The sequence below is a fragment of the Catharus ustulatus genome, chromosome 1 (genome assembly GCF_009819885.2).
Source record: "Catharus ustulatus isolate bCatUst1 chromosome 1, bCatUst1.pri.v2, whole genome shotgun sequence".
Classification (NCBI taxonomy): Eukaryota; Metazoa; Chordata; class Aves; order Passeriformes; family Turdidae; genus Catharus; species Catharus ustulatus.
The window spans coordinates 19,236,435-19,254,791 of record NC_046221.1 but is presented as its reverse complement, the minus strand read 5'-3'; the positions used below and the strand labels follow the sequence as shown (position 1 = coordinate 19,254,791).

Below are 18,357 nucleotides of genomic sequence, written 5' to 3'. Positions count from 1 at the left end.
TAGACAGAAATAATGAATCAGAAGCACTTAAACACTCCAAAAATTTATGCTTGCAATAAAGTACTAAACAAGTAAAATTAAATATAAATGCCTGTTAAAACCATTTTAAAACATCCAGGCTGGGACTCCCCCCAGAAAAGTGTTCAGGTTGCATATCTCAGCTCATCCTATGCTGCAATTTAAATCAAACGCCTTCAATACCCATGGTCCACCAGGAAGCTTCTTTCCATTATTTCTCAACAGAAGAAAGCAGCAGACACAAAACATTAAACAAAAGAGTTTTTGCTGAGCCCTGTCACCATGTTTCTCAGAACAAGAAGGTTCTATATGGTGCTATAAAATAAGATGATCAGCATAATTTTCCACATCTTGCTGGTTCAGGGCAGCAGATGCACTTTTCACTAGACTTCTGATATGTCCCATCTCTTTCCAGTCTTTTTTCTTACTTTTGACTCCAGTCTCCTGAAAAGCCAAATTTGGTCTAATTATCACTCAGTACTCAAACACTGCCTTCTGTGTAACCAGGCATCAGATTCTACCCTACCTTACAAGTCTTTATCTGAGACAATCATGGCATCTTATACAGTGCTAAACACTAGGTAGAAACGCATTTTTAAGGGGCATTGTTCATGCAGCATATTAGATATTCTGATCCACCCAGATCATTTTACACCCCACTTGGCAGAAGAATACTACCCTATGGCCTTGGCATCTACAAAAACAGAGGGGATTTTAAAAGTTTTCACCCACTAAGATCTACCATCAAAACACACATTCATAGCTGTAACTCGTTCAGAGCACAGGGGGGATGGCTCCCTGAAGCTCTGCCCTCCACATCCCCATCCCACGGCTGCTCTCACACTGAGCCCTGCCATCTCTGGTGCTGTGCACTGCTGACAGTCTTCCAGGGTAACAGCTCCATTTTTCATTGGTATCACTCTTTTCAAAATATTCCAGCTCCTGCACGTTCAATTCACATCTTGTCACAAGAATCTGTCAGGTTAGATCGCAAGGTAGAACTAACACAAAGTAAAAGCAAAGGCCAAAAGCAAGAGCCGGGCTTTAGGCTGTAAAATAGGATGAGAGATCGGGAAAGGATGGAACTAAACTGAAGGAGCTAAATTTAAAAGGAGAGAAAAGTAAGATTAGCTTCAGTTGCATCAGCTGATGGAGGCAACAGCAGTATCAAAAGACTCCAGTGCTCAGTTTAATCCACAAGAAGGGACCACAGGCTCAGGCTGGTGGCAAAGGCACCGTGCTCACAAGGCATAGTACTGACAGTGTAAGGATACATATGCCTGTGATGCACCAGAAAACCACAACTCAAGTCCAATACAACATTATTTGATTTTTTTTTTTTTAATTTATTCTCCTCAGGTGAAAGCTTTTTCCTTTGATCAGAACAAGAAACATAACCTATTTCCCATTTATCTCAAATGGTGCTGCACCGTGTGCCCACCCTGCCTCCGTGCCAAGTGTTTGCATTCCAGCCTTATCACCCATGCACTGGAGCATCCAGTCCTCAACACACATTCCTCTTACTCCCTTCTTAACTGGGCTGAGCAACCTGAACCTTTCTTCTGACCATGTTTACACATTTAAGTTTAGACCAACAATTCTTTCACTGATAAATATATTACACTATTAAAATGTATCCTACATTGGAAAAATACATGTGATAGCTTCATTAATATTTATATTTCCGAAAGCTTTAAAGTAGTTAAACTATACTTCTGAAAAAAATTTCCAACAAGAAATTTATGCTTCATTTTACTCAGTAAAATTATTTTCCTTTAAGTAGAATTCAACTATTTTTAATTCACAAAATACTAAAAAATAACATATTAAATGTAGATATATTTATACAGAAGTATTTACATTTTAAACTAATGAGAACTGTAAGTACAAAATAAATTTTTGTCATTGTTAGCAGTAAGCTACAAATCTTCTTTTTTGCCTTTTTTGCCTTTTTATTTTTATTAAAACATTTTATGTGCTTCACCCTTCAAAATTTTGAGTCTAGTAAACTACAGGGAAAAACTAAACCTTTGCTCCAAGGAGTTTCTAACATCAGATCCTTGTCCCCCTCCCCGCCAAATGTTTCCACCAAATACCTTCAAAGCTCTAACATTTGGTGCAATTAAAACATTTAGTATTTTCTTCCACTCGCTTTATTTTGAGCTAGGTTAAACATTATACTAATCCTACTCTTTTTCCTTTCTCTTTTTTTCCTGACCCTTTCACTCGAAAGCCCATCAACATAATCTCCTGCAAGCATAGCACTACCTGACAAACTATCACCCCGAATAGACCTCAATCCATCCTGCGAGGCAGCAGTTACAAGAAATCATTGAACTCTGAATGGTCCCTGCACCATCTGAGAATAAATCAGGAGGACAATATATTTCTTGGATCTAAAACAGCCCCATCAATAAGTAACCTAAGCATCAGGAAAATGACCAACTAAAATGCTGACGAACGCTCATGGCCTTTTATTGGGGTCAAGGGGTAGGACTGCCCATGATCCCTCCTGCCTTTCTTCTTCATCCAAATACTCTGAAAGGCCTAATACTATGCAATCTTGGATTCATGTGTTATTTTGGCATTGCACCATCAGGCAAGCCAAGGCAAATTTCTCCTTTCTGCTTCTCAGTCACACTCAGCATATTACAAGTGCACCAGGGCCAGATAGCTCAGGCTACAGACAGGTCAGAAATTATCAAGAACTGAAAAACAAACTCAAAGGGAGAAATAGGCTGAGAGTAATATCCTCAAAGCTTCAAAGCACAAAAAGTATCTTTTGCTGGAGCAGACAAAGCCCCTCTGCAGCTATTCAAAACCCAGAAGGCAGAATATTACATTTTGTTGGGAAACACGGGGAATGACAGAGATTTTGTTTATTTAGTTTTTAATTTCTCTGCTGAGGCTAAGCTCTTTTCATAGTTTCATTTGCTTAAAGCTTCTGCTTTGTAAGACTTCCAATTAAGAGAATGTGACACTCTCACCAGGCTTGGATTTCTCCTATTAAGCAGCTTTGCTGGTCATTTTGTAAAGGCCACCTCCAGAACAAATGCTGAGCGAAAACAGAATTAATAATGGATTTAAAGGATACTGCTCAGTAGCCAATGCACACAATGGGAACTGCTGTTTAACACAAAGTAAAAATATGCATCTGGATTGACTTTTTTTGCTACATTCAAAAAAAAAAAAAAGAGGTAAATAAGTCCATCCATGCTCAACTTTACATAGAAATCTTTATCAATTTAAGATATTTTAGCAGATACAAATAACTGCTAAACAAAGTGCATACTTATAAAAGCTCTGCAAGAGCAGACTTAAATCTCAGCTAATCACATGGGAGAAGTATATCCTTTTTTCTCAATAAAGATCTAAGGACTGGAGGCATTCTAATGAAAAAAATAACTGCATCAAATAACAATAAATATAATCACGATCATGGAAATTCTTTAATCTTACACTCCCATCACATACAAATATGTAACAAGTTTATTGGAAAAATATTCAGCTATCAGACAATGGATTTGAGGCAACTTCCAGAGGTATGTTAGCAAAGGATTTGCTCTCAATCTATTGATAAACTTAAATAAATGTTAAAACTTTCAATTTGCTTTCTCCTTTGAAAGGGAATTATGGATATCTGCCAGACAATGCAATGCTGTGAGCAATGATCCCTCTCAAGAATCCTTCGAACCACAAAAACTGACCCAGCATCATGGAATCTTTAAGGTTGGTTAAGATCACCAAGATCATAGAGTACAACCTTTGATCAAACACCACCATGCCAACCAGACCACAGCACAAAGTGCCACACCCAGTTGTTTCTTGAACCCTTCCAGGGATGCTGATTCCACCACTTCCCTGCAGTCCTGATCTAATGCTTAACCACCCTTTCAGTGAAGAAATTCTTCATGACATGTTGAGCTTGTAGCATCAGTAGGAAAAAAAACTCTGACGTCTAAAGAGTAAAAGTGGCTCAACCTTGTGGAAAAAAACTGAAACAAGACAAGGATCAAATTCAAAACATTTTCAGAGAACCAATAAAATTAGGAAAAATACAGTTGCTTATCATACTCTTTCAGCATTTAAGGCCATGAGACTAAGGACAAGAAAATATTGAAGGGAAAAATTAACATTGCCTCTATAAATTCTCTGTATAGAACCTCTGAGATTTGAGATATTGATAGATGAACACAAAAATTGGTCTCATAACAAGATGGACAACTAGCTTCTTTCCTTAGTAAGAAACAGGTCAGTACTTCTGAAAAGATATGAAATTAAAGTAAGGTATTAAACGGAAATCATTGATTACCACAATGTGGCATGCCAAGCGGATTTATCCAATGCTTTGGTATACAATTCACTCCTGTAATCTCACATTGGAAAGAAAATGCTGGGCTGTTACTCTGGATGAAACAGAAAATACTCACATGCCACTTTCAAATTATTAAATATGCCAGCCACTACAATTTTTTTGGGGGGTGGAGGAAGAGATAATTCATCCCAGCCATTATACAAATGGAGGTCAAAAACTAAGACCTTTCTGGAGGAAGACATTAGCAACATCAAGAAAATAAAACAAAAAAAAAAAAGTTCTAATACAGTACATTGACTAAAAGCGTATTTCTGAAAATTGCATTTTTGATATCTCAGAGTGAGTAAGTAGGTAAAGGCATGCTCCTTAGCTGTTCTTCCTTTCAAAGATGACATTAGCAATACTTCACACTGGATCAGACCAGTCCCCTACTGAAACAAGTTTCCTCTTGCTGATCCCAAGTACTGCCAGTTTTTGTCAGCAGTAGGAGGCAGGACTCCATGGACCCCCTTTGACTGAATGTGGCAGTCTGAAATATGGAAATCTGAAGTGCAGAAAGGAAAGAAAGAGCGATGTGATCTCGTTTTCTGGCTTTGGCAGACTTTCTCAGTACAAACGCCCTGCTAAACAGGAGAGGGCAACAGGACAAACTCAGTACTGACAGCCTCAGTACCCAACATTGCTGGGTGTGCTCCTCAGCCATTCCCAAGGCAATACCTGGCACAGCTCAGCTCTGCTTCAGAGGAGGGAGCCCTCGTGAAAGGCTGCAAGGACATGCCTGCACCAGTTTTGCTCCTCTTGACCTGAGCAGTCACTGCACACAGCCCAGAGGACACTGCCCCCACAAACCCCCAATTACCATCACATTTCACACATGCTCAGTTTCATGCTTCTCCAACACCACTCTGATGGGCTTCTTAAACACCATCTAAAACACTATGAAATGGGGGGAAAAAATTAACTATTATAGGGGAAGAAGCCATACACAGTGTGGACATAAGCCAGTACACTCTATTTGTCTTTGGGATCAGGAACTTCTTCCTGACCCTCTGGTACTCCTACAGTATGGGTATGTCCTCAGCACCTGATTGCAATCCCTGGATGCCTCATTTATTATGACCATTTTTCTGCTCTCAGTCTTTATTTTAAATTCTCTAAAACTGAATGCATGTCTCCTTCATGTGAGTTGAAATGCTGTGCAGTATTCCAACAAAAACATAACTAAAAAGAATCACAGCATCCAATTACCTGCAACACAGCTGCAAGCAACAGAGTGACCATTTAAAAATCTAGTTGCAAATACAAAAACCAGAAAGAAGCTCAAGAGAATCTGGAGAGAAACTTGACATGAAGAAGAACATATACGTTAACCATTCCTCCTCATCTAGAACAAAAAGGACACTTTTATAAAGGATTTTAATTTTTTCTTTTTTAATATTTAAGTCATCGAAATTCTGATATCTCAAATTTTAAGTTATTATTTTTATTAATTGCTCCTCTAAAAGTTATACTAGTTATACTAGTGCTGATGCAGTTAAGAATTCCACACTACAAGTCAAAAATAACAGCTGTGAATTCTGTGGCTGTCTTTTGTTCCCTTTCTACTACTTCTGATTGTACAAGTAAAAGTAGTGGGAATTACTTTTGATTTCATTGATCCTAAGATTTTCTGTTAAGGATGTCCTACTTGGCCATTAATTCAATGTCATAAGAAAGTCTATAAAAACGGGTTTGCCCTTAATTACAGTAAATTCACGAATACAAGCCGCACTGAGTATAAGCCGCATCTCTGGGTGTTGGCAAATATTTCGGTTTTTGTCCATCAATAAGCCGCACCCGAATATAAGCCGCTCTGTCGTTCGCAGCGAGGACCCGCGTGCAATTAGTAACAGAACCGCGGGAGGCCGGGGTTTACTGGCTGAGCTAAGGCTGTGCAGGCTCGGCCCACTAGGGGCTGCTGACGGGGCCAGGTGGCCCAGGCCAGTGCTGCTGCTCGGGGCCACCCGCAGCTGCCACTGGGCTCGGTCACCCCGGGTCGGCGCTGCCCCGCGGTGGCAGGCAGGGACGGAGCTTCCCCTGCTCCTACGGCAGCGGCGGCGGGCGGGGACAGAGCTTTCCCGCGCCCGTGGCGCCAGCAGCGGGCGCGGACAAAGCACCCCGCCTCCTCCCCGGGCCGTGGCAATGGCTGCGCGCACTTCTTCCCCCCTCCCCGGGGCCGCGGTAATGGCGGCGCCCCTCCCCCGTCAGCTCCCGGAGCCGCGGCAACGGCAGCGCCCCTCCCCTGTCGGCTCCCGGAGCCGCAGCAATGGCGGCGCGGCCCCCCCTCTCCTCCCTGGGCCGCGGCAATGGCGGTGCCCCCCCCCCACCCCCTCCCCTGGGCTGCGGCAGAGGAGGGAAGAAGAGAGCTCTCCCGCCTCTCTCCCCGCCCCTGTGCTGCCTGCAGGGAGCCAGGGCAACACAGTAACACTGTAACAATCACGGAATGCCGGCTTTTACTGGCAGGTGCTTGGCTCGGAGCCCTGGCTGGCACATCTGGGGTTGTAAATGTCAGAAAATTATTCACATATTAGCCGCCCCCGACTATTAGCCGCACTTCCGAGTTTCCACCAAAATTTTTGTCAAATTGCTGCGGCTTGTATTCATGAAATTACTGTACTCTATTAATAATAATTCATGACAGCTCTGCCCTCATCCTACCACAAAAATTACCTCTCTTTCATGTACATAGATTACCCCTTCACTTTTTATAGTTAAACATTATGTACATCTGAAATACACATGTGAAAGAAAATGTACTATTTTTTTTTCTCACTAACATATATTAGAAAAATTAATCTAATTATACTAACATATTTTGCAGCTCACTTGTAAGTCTTGGCACTGGAAGATGCAATTTTCCTCCTGTGACTGTGTACTTTATAGACTTCCTAACTTTTCAGCCAGCAGGAAGTTTGTGCTTCTTGCTTCTGAGGCTCTGTAGATACTATTGTGCTTCCTTAAATGCAGTTCTGTTCTGGTTTTCTCCTCTTAAATTACATAAGGTTTTCACATCACTGTGTTTAGTAACAACAGGGCAAGCACTAATGCCAAAAAAATAAAAAAAAACCATTGCCACACTTTTACTTTTGTATCATCAACTCAACAGTGAAAAGCTGATAGGTTACCATTTTCCACAGATGCTCATGTGCAAGTCTGTCTAAAGTTTATTCTGAATATTGGGAAAGTATTCATCTTTGCTTTGTAATGTGCTCCTTTCATCATTATCTTTGCAGATCTTTTTCTCAGAGAAATGAAGAAACAGTACAAAAAAGAGTAGTCTGAAGCAGCTGTTTTCTAAGGTACTGAAACCTGTAATTTTGTCCTTAGATATAAATGCAGATACACATAGGTTCAGAAAAAGAAAAACCATTTACCGCTTTTATCTACAGTGCTTAACTTAGAGATTATCAAGGTGTGATGTGGCCCAAAAAAAAAAAAAGGGGAAAGAACAGTCAATACCAGAAGAAAAAAGTTCTTTTTATAAACAAATAAAATAAAAACAAACCAAAAAACCACACCATTACTATCTAAACTCCTTTATACCAGTAATATTTCCTACACTTCTCAATACATTACCATTGGAAGTCAGTATAAAATTTTGCGTAATTGTACAGGCTAATTATATTAGGGTTTTTTGTTTTTATTAATATATGCAGTCAGTACCATGAACCAGATTTAAGACCTCAGTCTTAACAACTTAAAGCTAAGGCAAACAACTCTTCTGTTTCAAAAAGCAGCCTATAACCATATCTTATGTCCCAGCAGAAAATTTGTATTTTCACATATGAAATCAAAGAATTTTAGGGTGCTACAAATGTGTCAATAATACAAAAATGTATTCCACAGAGAAAGACCCTCTCTGCTGCACAATCTGTTTATCTATTACTACCACCCCATGTTTGGTGTCTCTGCCTCATGTTCTGGTGTCTCCCCAGCACAGGTCACACCGTGTTTATCTCCATGTGCTGGTTCAGCATCTATGGCAACAAAGAGCAGCAGACAGGAGAGGAGTGGAAGCAGTACTGCCACATTCTGAATCTTACAGCCTAAGTAAATGCAAGAAGGAAAAAACCCAAACAATAAAAACGGCAAAACAGAAGCAGTGCAGGTACATCGTGTCACAGTAAAGGAGCCAGTCCAGTGCATACAGGATGGAGACAGAATCCCTCATGTACTTGGCAACATAAAAATCAGAAGAGGTGACAACCATTTTCCCAGAAAGCCAAAATTCATTCTGCCTCCTGCACTCCTCTGGAGCTTTGTATTATTCACATCAAGAATGATTTTTATGCCTTTGATTCACACAGATAAAACAAACCATTTAAATGGTCTTCAGAGGGAAAAAATGGAAAAAAACAGGAGCTGAAAAAAAATCACATTTATTAGGTGAGCATGATTTACAAATTACTGTGTGAAGGGGTTCACAGGGGAGCAGGGCAGAGTTTTCTGCAGGCAATCTGGGTTTATCTTAATCCATCAACCTAATCAACATCTCCAGGATGTGTCATTCACAAATAATACCAAGTAGATGCCTGAGAAGCCTTCACCCTCCTGGCTCTCTCATCCCTCTCCTCATACACACATGATGGATTGGGTTCAGATACTCAGATAACTGGGGAGGGGAATATATAAATAATCAGCTCCTGATGGCTATCTGGAAGAGTCACATCTTTAAAATATGTTCCACAGTCCTCTTACAGAATCATTCATAAAGGTATAACAAAGTTTCTCTGCTTGCCATATCATACTGCTTCCTGCTTTTCTCAGCTGAAAGAGCGCATTTTTATCTCTGTCTCTAGCTCCAAAAACTGTTTTCTCTATGACTTCTCCAATGGACTCACACAGGGTACCCCAGGAAATCCATCCAATGTCTGCTTCAGCAATCCATATAGCATTTCATTCTCCTATAGCATTCAATGTGGCAATTCGTTCCAAAGATTTTATAAAAGAGGTGTATATAAACTGAAAAGGCTTTTTTAACAAATCAAGCTATAAAAATAATTGCCTGGAAGTTTGCTAACATGTATTTTTGAAACAGAGAAGCAAAGAGAAAAAGGCAAGAAGAAATGGTCAAGAGGAACCTGAGGAAGGACAGAAGAGAGACAAATCACTGAATATGAAGAGTTGAAGATGCAGGGGAATGACCTCTGGAGGTCATCTAGTGCATCACCCTACTCAAAGCACAGTCAACTACCACAGATTCCTTAGGACTGTGCCCAGTCCTCGTTTGAAGATTTCCTGGGATGGTCACTCCACAATCTCTCCAGGCACCTTCTGTCAGTCAGTTCTGTTCAGTCATCCTCACACTGGAAATGTTTTTCCCTATGCATAAATGCAGTGTACCATATTTCAGTTTACACCTGTCATCTCTTGCACTTTCACACAGAGCTGCTACCAGAGTCAGTCTCTTCCTCAGCCTGAGCAGAGAGGAATATGGCCACCCTAGATGCAAACATCTGACCGTAAAGATTTTTTAATCCTTTTTCTGAGCCTGACTCTCTTCCAAATGCTCAGTAACACCATGATTATCCTGGTGAGAGTTGGCAGATAATGATCCAAACACAAGTAATTCCTGAGAAAGTAAGGAGTGTTAAAATATAATATTGTTAGGATAATAGTCTGATTCACTGCATATGTCTCATACCACATTACAGTACTTCTTGAAAATCAACACTTTGTGAAATCTATTTATCAAGAAAAACTGCAAGTATGTTTCTACCTAAAGAAATACAGATAGACATTCAATTATCCAAGTTCCTACAAGGGAAGTATAAGAAATTTTTCCCCTATGAAAAGAAGTACTGAGACTTTGCAAGCACAGCAGCCTAAAGGTGTGTCACCACAGGCCAGGACAAAAAGAAAGTAGGACAAGACCCATGATTTTGTATCAAGTCCCCCATGAGTTACTGGAAAGTACATTTCCTCAGAAAGTGCTGGAGTAGAACACACCTTAAACATCGTCCCTCTCTTTGATCTGACACTTTGATTTTCTTCCTGCCAAGAACTGCTACAGAACATCTCTGTTTCTTCTTGCAAGTTCAACTGGAGTGGCTGCTTTTGATGTACACAGCATTGCCACAGATGAGGACTAAAGGCCACGGAGCAATTTACACTGTTATAAAGTTAGAGAGATCAGTAACTAAGGTACAGGAAGGAAATTCCCAAGTAAACAAAACTGAGACGAGCATATCAGTAACTTCCATAGCTGTGTTTATCTAAGACAGGTGAGTAATGCGGAAAGTACCCATTGCTACAATGGAGTAAGAGAATGCACTGATTCCCCAAAAAGACAGGGATTTTTCATCAGAGAGGCATAAAGAAAAATCTTGTTTGAGACACTGGATGTCTGTCTCAACTCTTTATTTAGAGGATGAAAGACCTTCAAACTCATTTTTCTCCTGTCAGGAGGAATACTGGACTGTGGAGTTCTCCAGAATCAGAAACAAACACAGCCTCTCCTAAAATGCATTTCTATCTCCTTCCAGCTACAGAGCTGAAGGAAAGCCAATGGAAGCAAAATCCTAAAGAGGGGGAAAGCTCTGATATAATATAAAATAGAAGAACAGAGTTCTCTGGAAATCTTTTAAATGCTGTCCTTTGACTTCTTAACAACGTAATTTTTCAAGTGTTCCAAAGAGCTATCCATTTTCTATTGACTCCACCAGAAAACAGCATTTTGTTTTGTTAGTTTTGTTCTTGTCGTGTTATGTCAACATGACACCCTGGCACCTGATGCTGACCTTAATGGACTCTTGACCAAAGACCCAGCACTGAAACTTAAAACACTGTTAATTACTGCTTAAATAAAAATAAAAACAACAGATTTACAAAAACAAGTATTTTAGTTTACACAATATTTAATGGTATTTCCTTTACCAATTCTTCATGTTTTACTGAGCATAATAAAGAGTAATTCTAAAGCTACAGATTTTGAAAAAATGCTTGGAGTCCTGCAGTTAAACACAGGGTTGTGCCTCTTGAAAGAAATAAAAGCAATAAAGATGTTTGCTTAGAAACTAGGAAGCAGCTATTACTTTAGAAAAGCATTTCTCCTTATTCAGTAGTCAACATAATTTTTACATTACCTAACACAGAATTTGCTCAATCCCAAATTCTCAAATGCATTGGCAGGAGGCTCAAGCAGCTCTGATGAATACTGGAAGGTAGTAATAACATGATTCTAGCCAGCCAAGTTTGGTTTCATGTGAAAGGTTTTTCTTGAACCATGCACACACTTTTTTCTGTGGCACAGGACTGAAATAGAACGAGACCTGAACAATGCCAAATTATACTCCATGTATTTTTTTTCAATTGAGAGTTTTTCAACTTTCCCTGAAAGCTGACTTCAGGAACTAAATGGCCAACAGGACTGATTGAGGATGGCAATTCCTCTGTCATTATACTCTTCAAAGTATTACAGAAAGTATTCAGAATTTACAGTCCTATTTTAGGGCAAGATTTAAATTGGATAAGGAAAAGTACCTGGAATTTCAGCATTGAAATTATTCACGTTAGGCAACTTAACACAGCCTAGATGTAAATCAATCAGGAAGCAAATGATGACCAAAAACATGATGGCCTTTCTTCCAAGTAGGCAATTTTGTGTCATTATAATTTAGATCTGCAAGTCTTTTGCTGACTAATAATATTGGAAAAAAGGCACATTGTAAAAATTAAGGATTTCTCTCCATTTCCAAGTTTTGAGTAGATCCTTATCTAACATTTCATGACTGTGCGTTGGGAAACAGCTGCAGCAATTTCATTCATAGGCAAGCTCCAAGTTTCTTGCTGATACTGCTTATCCAGTATCCTAGAATACTAAGATCTCAGTTTAAAAATCGAGAATAATAAAAAAAAAAAATTAAAAAAGTTTCCTTATGCTTCCATAGTGCACAGAAGCATCTTTCAAACATGTTAGGGAGTCACTTCTCCTATATTCTCTGTAAATAGCAATAACATTTTATTATTCTTCTAAATCACAACATTTTCTACCAAACCCCTAAAAAACAATGGGTTGAGAATTTACATTCTTTTAAAAAGACCTGCAAAAAGTGCTGGTTTTAAAAAACAGTAACTCTGGTACACAGAACCACTGAATTACAAGAAAATGAACCAGACTCCAATCTAAAATACACTCAAGTCAAGAGGAGACAGAATCCACAAACTGTTCTCTCCCTAGATGTCAGAATTTCAGCATTAAATGATTTCTCTAAGTTTTATAATTAATAACCCTAATGGCAAAAGGTAAAGAATTTTTAAGACTATACACCATGCTAAATATGTGCTACCCTTTCTATTTAGCACTCTTTCAATTTTACCCATCAACCTATCAAGACGTTCCCAAAAAAGAAAGTTCATGTTGTCTACTATCTGGTTTTTGCTAAGCTTTTTTATGACAATGAAAATGATAGCTATGAACTTATAAGGAGAGATCCCAACCAAAACACAATAGATTACAAAAACTCCAGAATTTTCATACAATCAAATGCAATCAAATGCTATCAATTGTCTTGGACAACTTCAAGAATTACATAAATTAAAACAGTGTAAAGTGATACTGGAGAGTGGGGGAGAGAAGGGCTTTTCAGATAAACATGAATTAATATAAATCAGAACTTTATATTATAGTACATAGACAGCATGGTTGTCTTGGGTTACAATACAAGATGTGATCAAAAGTATCTATTCTGTCACCATCTGTTGAGACCAGGTGGGGCAGTGATCCTCATCTCCGCAGGAGATATTCTGCTAATGGGCCATCCACTGAAACCAGGTGGGGCATTGTTCTTTATCTTTTCACAACCCATCCTTCCCCACAGGGAGTTATCTTCTGCTAATGGCCCATTCAGTCCCACTCTGTGACTGAAAAGATGACTCCATCCCATTGGGAGATGCTTCAGCCAGGGAGAGGAGCCAAGCCTTTCATACCAAGATAAAAACTGAAATTTTGGGACACTAAGGTAGCTCTTTTTCCATCTGGACTCCAGAGGAAAACTGGATTTCTCCACATCATCACTGGACCTTCAGAGGAAAATTGCACCTTCTACAGGAGCACTGCTTCAACTGAATCACATCTGTCACTGCAGGAGGGCTGCAACCACCATTTAATGGGACTGCTACCAACACCCTGCCTGACGGGGTGTCAGGTTGTACTCTGACTGTGTCAGTGTTTGGGGTTTGTTTCTTTGTAGTACTGTATTTCTATTTTAATTTTCTTAGTAAAGAACTGTTATTCCTAATGCCCATATCTTTGCCTGAGAGCCTCTTGAATATAATTTTATAATATAAATTATAATAATTTGGAGGGAGAGGGTTTACATTCTCCATTTCAAAGAGAGGCTCTGCCTTTCTCAGCAGACACCTGTCCTCCAAACCAAGACAATGGTATTTGGGTCACCTAAGTCTTCTTTGCCATTCTCTTGTTTTCCCCTTTTTGTTTTATATTTTATTTTAAATATATTTCTTATCTACATAAGTTTTGATTGATAATGTGTTTATCACAACTAGCTTACAGACTGCCTCATATATTAGTAGACAGAGGCCATAAGAGATCTGTAAACTGATTATTCAGTCATTTCATTGTTGATAAATATTAAAGGCTTCTAAATATCTGCTAATGAAAAATTCATTGTTTGTGAATCTCACACTATTTTATTATTAAGTTTAATGCAAGCTAACAATGGTAGTTTGTCAAAGGGAAATGAGCCCTTTGAGTTAACCTATATAATTTCAAACATCAAAAACTCTTTAGATGCTTCATGTATTGATGAAAATGAAGGATTCCAGTGATGTCAATGGACTTACAATAGTATGGTAACTATTATAACTGAGAACAGAAATAAAACCTTGAGTTTTGCAGTATTACACCAACTTACAAATATTTTTTATAATTATACTGCAATGCTACTATGTATGTACACAGAAATACTACTACTACTACTACTTTGAAAAACTGTTAAGAAGTGAACTGCCCATCTAATATTAACAAGACAAAAGAATTATTTTATTTACCTGACTTTGCAATTCACTTTGTTGCTTCAGGCGAAGATTTTCTGGTGTATCAGCCACTGTAGTGAAGGACTGCTTTGGGTAATGTCTAGAAGAAGAAGCACAAAGTCAAACAGTCAATATTTGCACTTGCTAGAAAGTCAAGTGCATCCCAGCACTCTTTTCTACAGTGTACAGAATTCTTTCATAGTTTGCTATGAATTAGAAATATTTAAAAATATTGTGTCAGACATGCCTTACATAAGCAACACAAAAGAGTTCCTGTAATGAGTCTAAATCCCACCCATTCACCCTGACCACTGACTTCAAATCAGCCAAATCAGCCAAAATTTGCTTTCAATAGAGTGATTAAACTATGTTTAACTGAATTGTCTTGGTACAGTCATGTGCTGGACAAGGACTGAACTAAAAGCCCTTAAAATGAAATTGTTTTACAGAAACCAATGCTACATAAGAGAGCACAGCTGGAATACCACGGAGTCTTTAATCCTTTAGTGTAAGAACCAGAAAGATCAAGGCAGGTACTTGCTGGGTAGAAGAAAGTCAAATGCTTTGACAGTAAATACGTCAATACAGTACTGTAATATCCAGTACCAAGTGCTGTGGTGTCTCAGAACTGCAATCTATCAGGCATCTCTCTTTCCATTTGAAATTTTACACCTTTACAATAGATTCCTACTATTTGCTTTGGCATTTTATGGTGACATGCTCTAGGGGAGCCTGCTTGAGCAGGGAGGTTGGACTAAATGGCCTTTGGTGATCTCTTCCAATCTTAATCATTTTGTGAATCTGTGAACTGTGGCAGTCAAACCCTCCTCATTTACAGAACCACTATTTATTAATTTTCATGGATTTATGCTGCAATTTTGCAATCAAACAAGAAGTTCCCTAATAGGAAAGACCACAAAAAGATGGGAATAACAAAATGAAATAGCACATCCCAAAACAGACATAATATTATGAGCCAGAAACACTATGAGGAAACTGATTGTTACTAATTACTTTCCATCATCTTCATTCTAAAACTAAAATATTCACCTTACTACCATGTGAGGCACTCACATCTTCAGTTACCCTTCACAGCTTCCCATGTCTGTCAGCTCCCCCATTTGTGCCTCCAACATTACAGAGTACAAGACAACAGGCACAGTGTTACAGACACAATAATATTTGCAGCATAAGTTCCACAGAGAGAAAAAGCAGTGTCTGAAGACAGAGGATATGCAGTATTAAATATTTCCATGTTCAAGCTCCAAGCTATATCTAATGTACTTTTTCAGCAGCTAGTTGTATGTTGTTGCTATGGTTTCATCATAAAATTTCCATTCTGTGTAAACATGATATATATTTTCTTCCAAAATTGCATTTTGTTAGAAAGTTTTCTGGGTACAAGTTTTATTTCCATGAAGTACATGGTTTCAGATTAAAAAAAAAAAATTCTTATTTGAATAAATAAGCATAAAACTTAAGAAGGATTTTTGGTTTTATCCAAAAGCTGAATGTTTACCCCTCAGAAATAATAATCAATAATTGATGAGAAATGCTGCCTGAACTTCATATAGTCAACTGCTCCAGGCCTGATTCCCCCATCAGGTGACATCTTGAATTGCCAGACTTCTACACCACAGCACAATGGAGTAGACTCCTGCACCAGGAGTGAAACATCCTCTCATTTATGGTGTGGTTACACAGGGAAAACAGAGGAGAAATACAGGACAAACTAGGGATTTCCAGACTGGGTACTAGCAGATAGACAAACAATGCTACTCTAAGTTTATGGTGAGACACACTCCCACCCATTCTGTCAGCTACTTGTCTCAGCTCATGTCACTGAAAACTAGAAAACAAAATTTCTGGATATTACCTCCTTCAGACTATTCCTTTGGAATTACATCCAAGCCCCCCAGAGTCCCACCCAAGGTGGAGCTTTGACCAGAGAGAGCACTGAGTTCTGCATACACTGCTGCCCCTTCCCCCCTTTTCAAACCAGGGGCTCCCCCTCAGAGCCAGCCAAGGCCAGCCAGCAGAACAGCTTAGCCACAGCTCCAGCAGCACACAGGGAGGCAGAGCTGGGCTTTGCATGAGGCAGATGGTGTCAGCACTGTGTAATACCTTGGGACAAGGAAGATACTTCCAGAAGGGCTTCTTGGTTTTTTTTTTCCTTTATTTCATTTTTTCTATCTCACACTTCATTCTTCTGTATAGAAAAAAAAAAAGCAAATGCCAGACTGGGCACAAGGAGGGTCATAAGTCCTTTTTGGAAAGCAGCAATGAGCAGATGGGGAAGGCAAAAAGCCACTTCACAGCTAGAACTTACTGATGCCCAAGGAAGATTGTAGCAATGATACACAACTCACACCTTAAAGTATAGGAGCCTTCCACATAGCAGCCATGAGATATCCATGGATAGCTCCCGTAGATGACAAAATCCCTATCCCTAAAAAAATAATCTGCCATATATGCAATTAAAATATTACATTATGCACATGTTGAATGCTGAAAGCATAAACTTTCATTGCACTGTTTTACACCATGGTTACACATCATGACCCTGGTAGTATAATCACAGTAATCACATGCATTCATCCTTTTTAACATGGAGAACAGAGAGTGCAGCCAGCTCACATGGGGTTTTTGGCCTGGTCCCCTTGGGAATTGTGTGAACAGCACTGAGGCAAGTGTCTGAGCCACAGTCCCCAGGGAGCAACAGAAGCAGACAACTGCAAACCCAGGTTCTCAAATTAAACCTCTCTATCCTGAAGCATAAAAAGCCTATACCTTGTCTCTGTCATTCACCAGCTATTGCTTCTAATCATTTTTAAAAGAAATGCTTTCTTCCACAATTAGTATTCAGAAACTCAGAGATATTTCAGCATTCCAAGCAAACCACTTGAGAACCAATGTATCTAAGATCATTATTTATTTTAGAAGCACTAACTCCATACTTCAAGTAAAAAAGATATGCTCAGTCTTGAAGAAGCAGTGCTTTAATATGCTTTAAAATACTATGTAAACTGATTTTATCAATGAAAAGTATTTACACTTGACCATGGAAGAAAACAATACATATGACAAGCGAACAAAACTGCTGAAATTTAAATTGGTCTTTAAAATAATCATCTAAACCATTTATCAAAATGTATTACAATGGCTAAAATAAGAATCATTTAGCAAAATTAAATTAACAGTGCATTCTACTATGGGTTGTCATTTTAACTGCAGCTGATTTATGAAACCACTCACACGGTATTTCAAACCAGAAAGACATGGGTTTAGATCCATCCCTTCTAATTTATGGAAATTCTTGCCTCAAATGCATTAAAAAGACTAGTGTTAAATTTAAATCCTATCTTCAGCTTTCCACATTTGTTTTAAGCTTACTGATACCATGTCTTCAGGGTAATTACCAGTATTTAAGATACTAAATTCTGTAAAAACTAAGATACATTATACCATTGGATACTTTTGTCTGAAATAGAAGGCTGAAACAGAAGTGTTAAAATTCAAGAATCTGCTTTTAAAACTATCAGTTTAGGGCTATTCCACATTTTGTCAAAATGTTCTGAATAAGGATAAGTAACTGGATGGCAACAGTCTTTAATTCTAAAGGCTGACAGTGGTCCCTGGTAATCCCTTGCTCAGTTTCCCTTTTGTCCAAGATGATGTCTGAAAAAGAGCCAGGAATTGGTTAAGGAGGTCAGCTATTTAATAGCATTGTCCAAAGGACTTTTTTGTTTGTTTTACGTCTTTGTTAGCTGTCTAAGTCTACTTAGCAATATGTTTTACCACACTAATGCTATTAGGATTAATCCTGTATAAAGATCTATAGAAGAAGTTCCAGCACAAATCAGGATACACAGTACAGTGTCTCTGCTGTGGCTTACTGTATTGCCTGCCTCAGCTGCACAGCTTGATTCATAAATCAAACCACAACTCAATCTCTTGCTGATGCTGAAAAAACTCCTTCACTTTTAAAA

The 18,357-nt window shown here is 38.9% G+C and overlaps 1 protein-coding gene across 3 annotated transcripts in view; it reads right to left on the bottom strand.

The window, feature by feature from the left end:
- The window catches only part of NEBL (nebulette), a 268,259-nt gene that overhangs the window by 175,561 nt on the left and 74,341 nt on the right, over positions 1 to 18,357 (bottom strand). For 2 of the 3 annotated variants that reach the window (XM_033076801.2, XM_033076809.2), the window contains exon 3: positions 14,384 to 14,468. In XM_033076801.2, coding sequence (XP_032932692.1) covers positions 14,384 to 14,468 — 85 coding nt within the window. Of the gene's footprint in view, positions 1 to 14,383; positions 14,469 to 18,357 lie in introns of those variants that run through there. The other variant, XM_033076761.2, reaches the window with a different exon arrangement.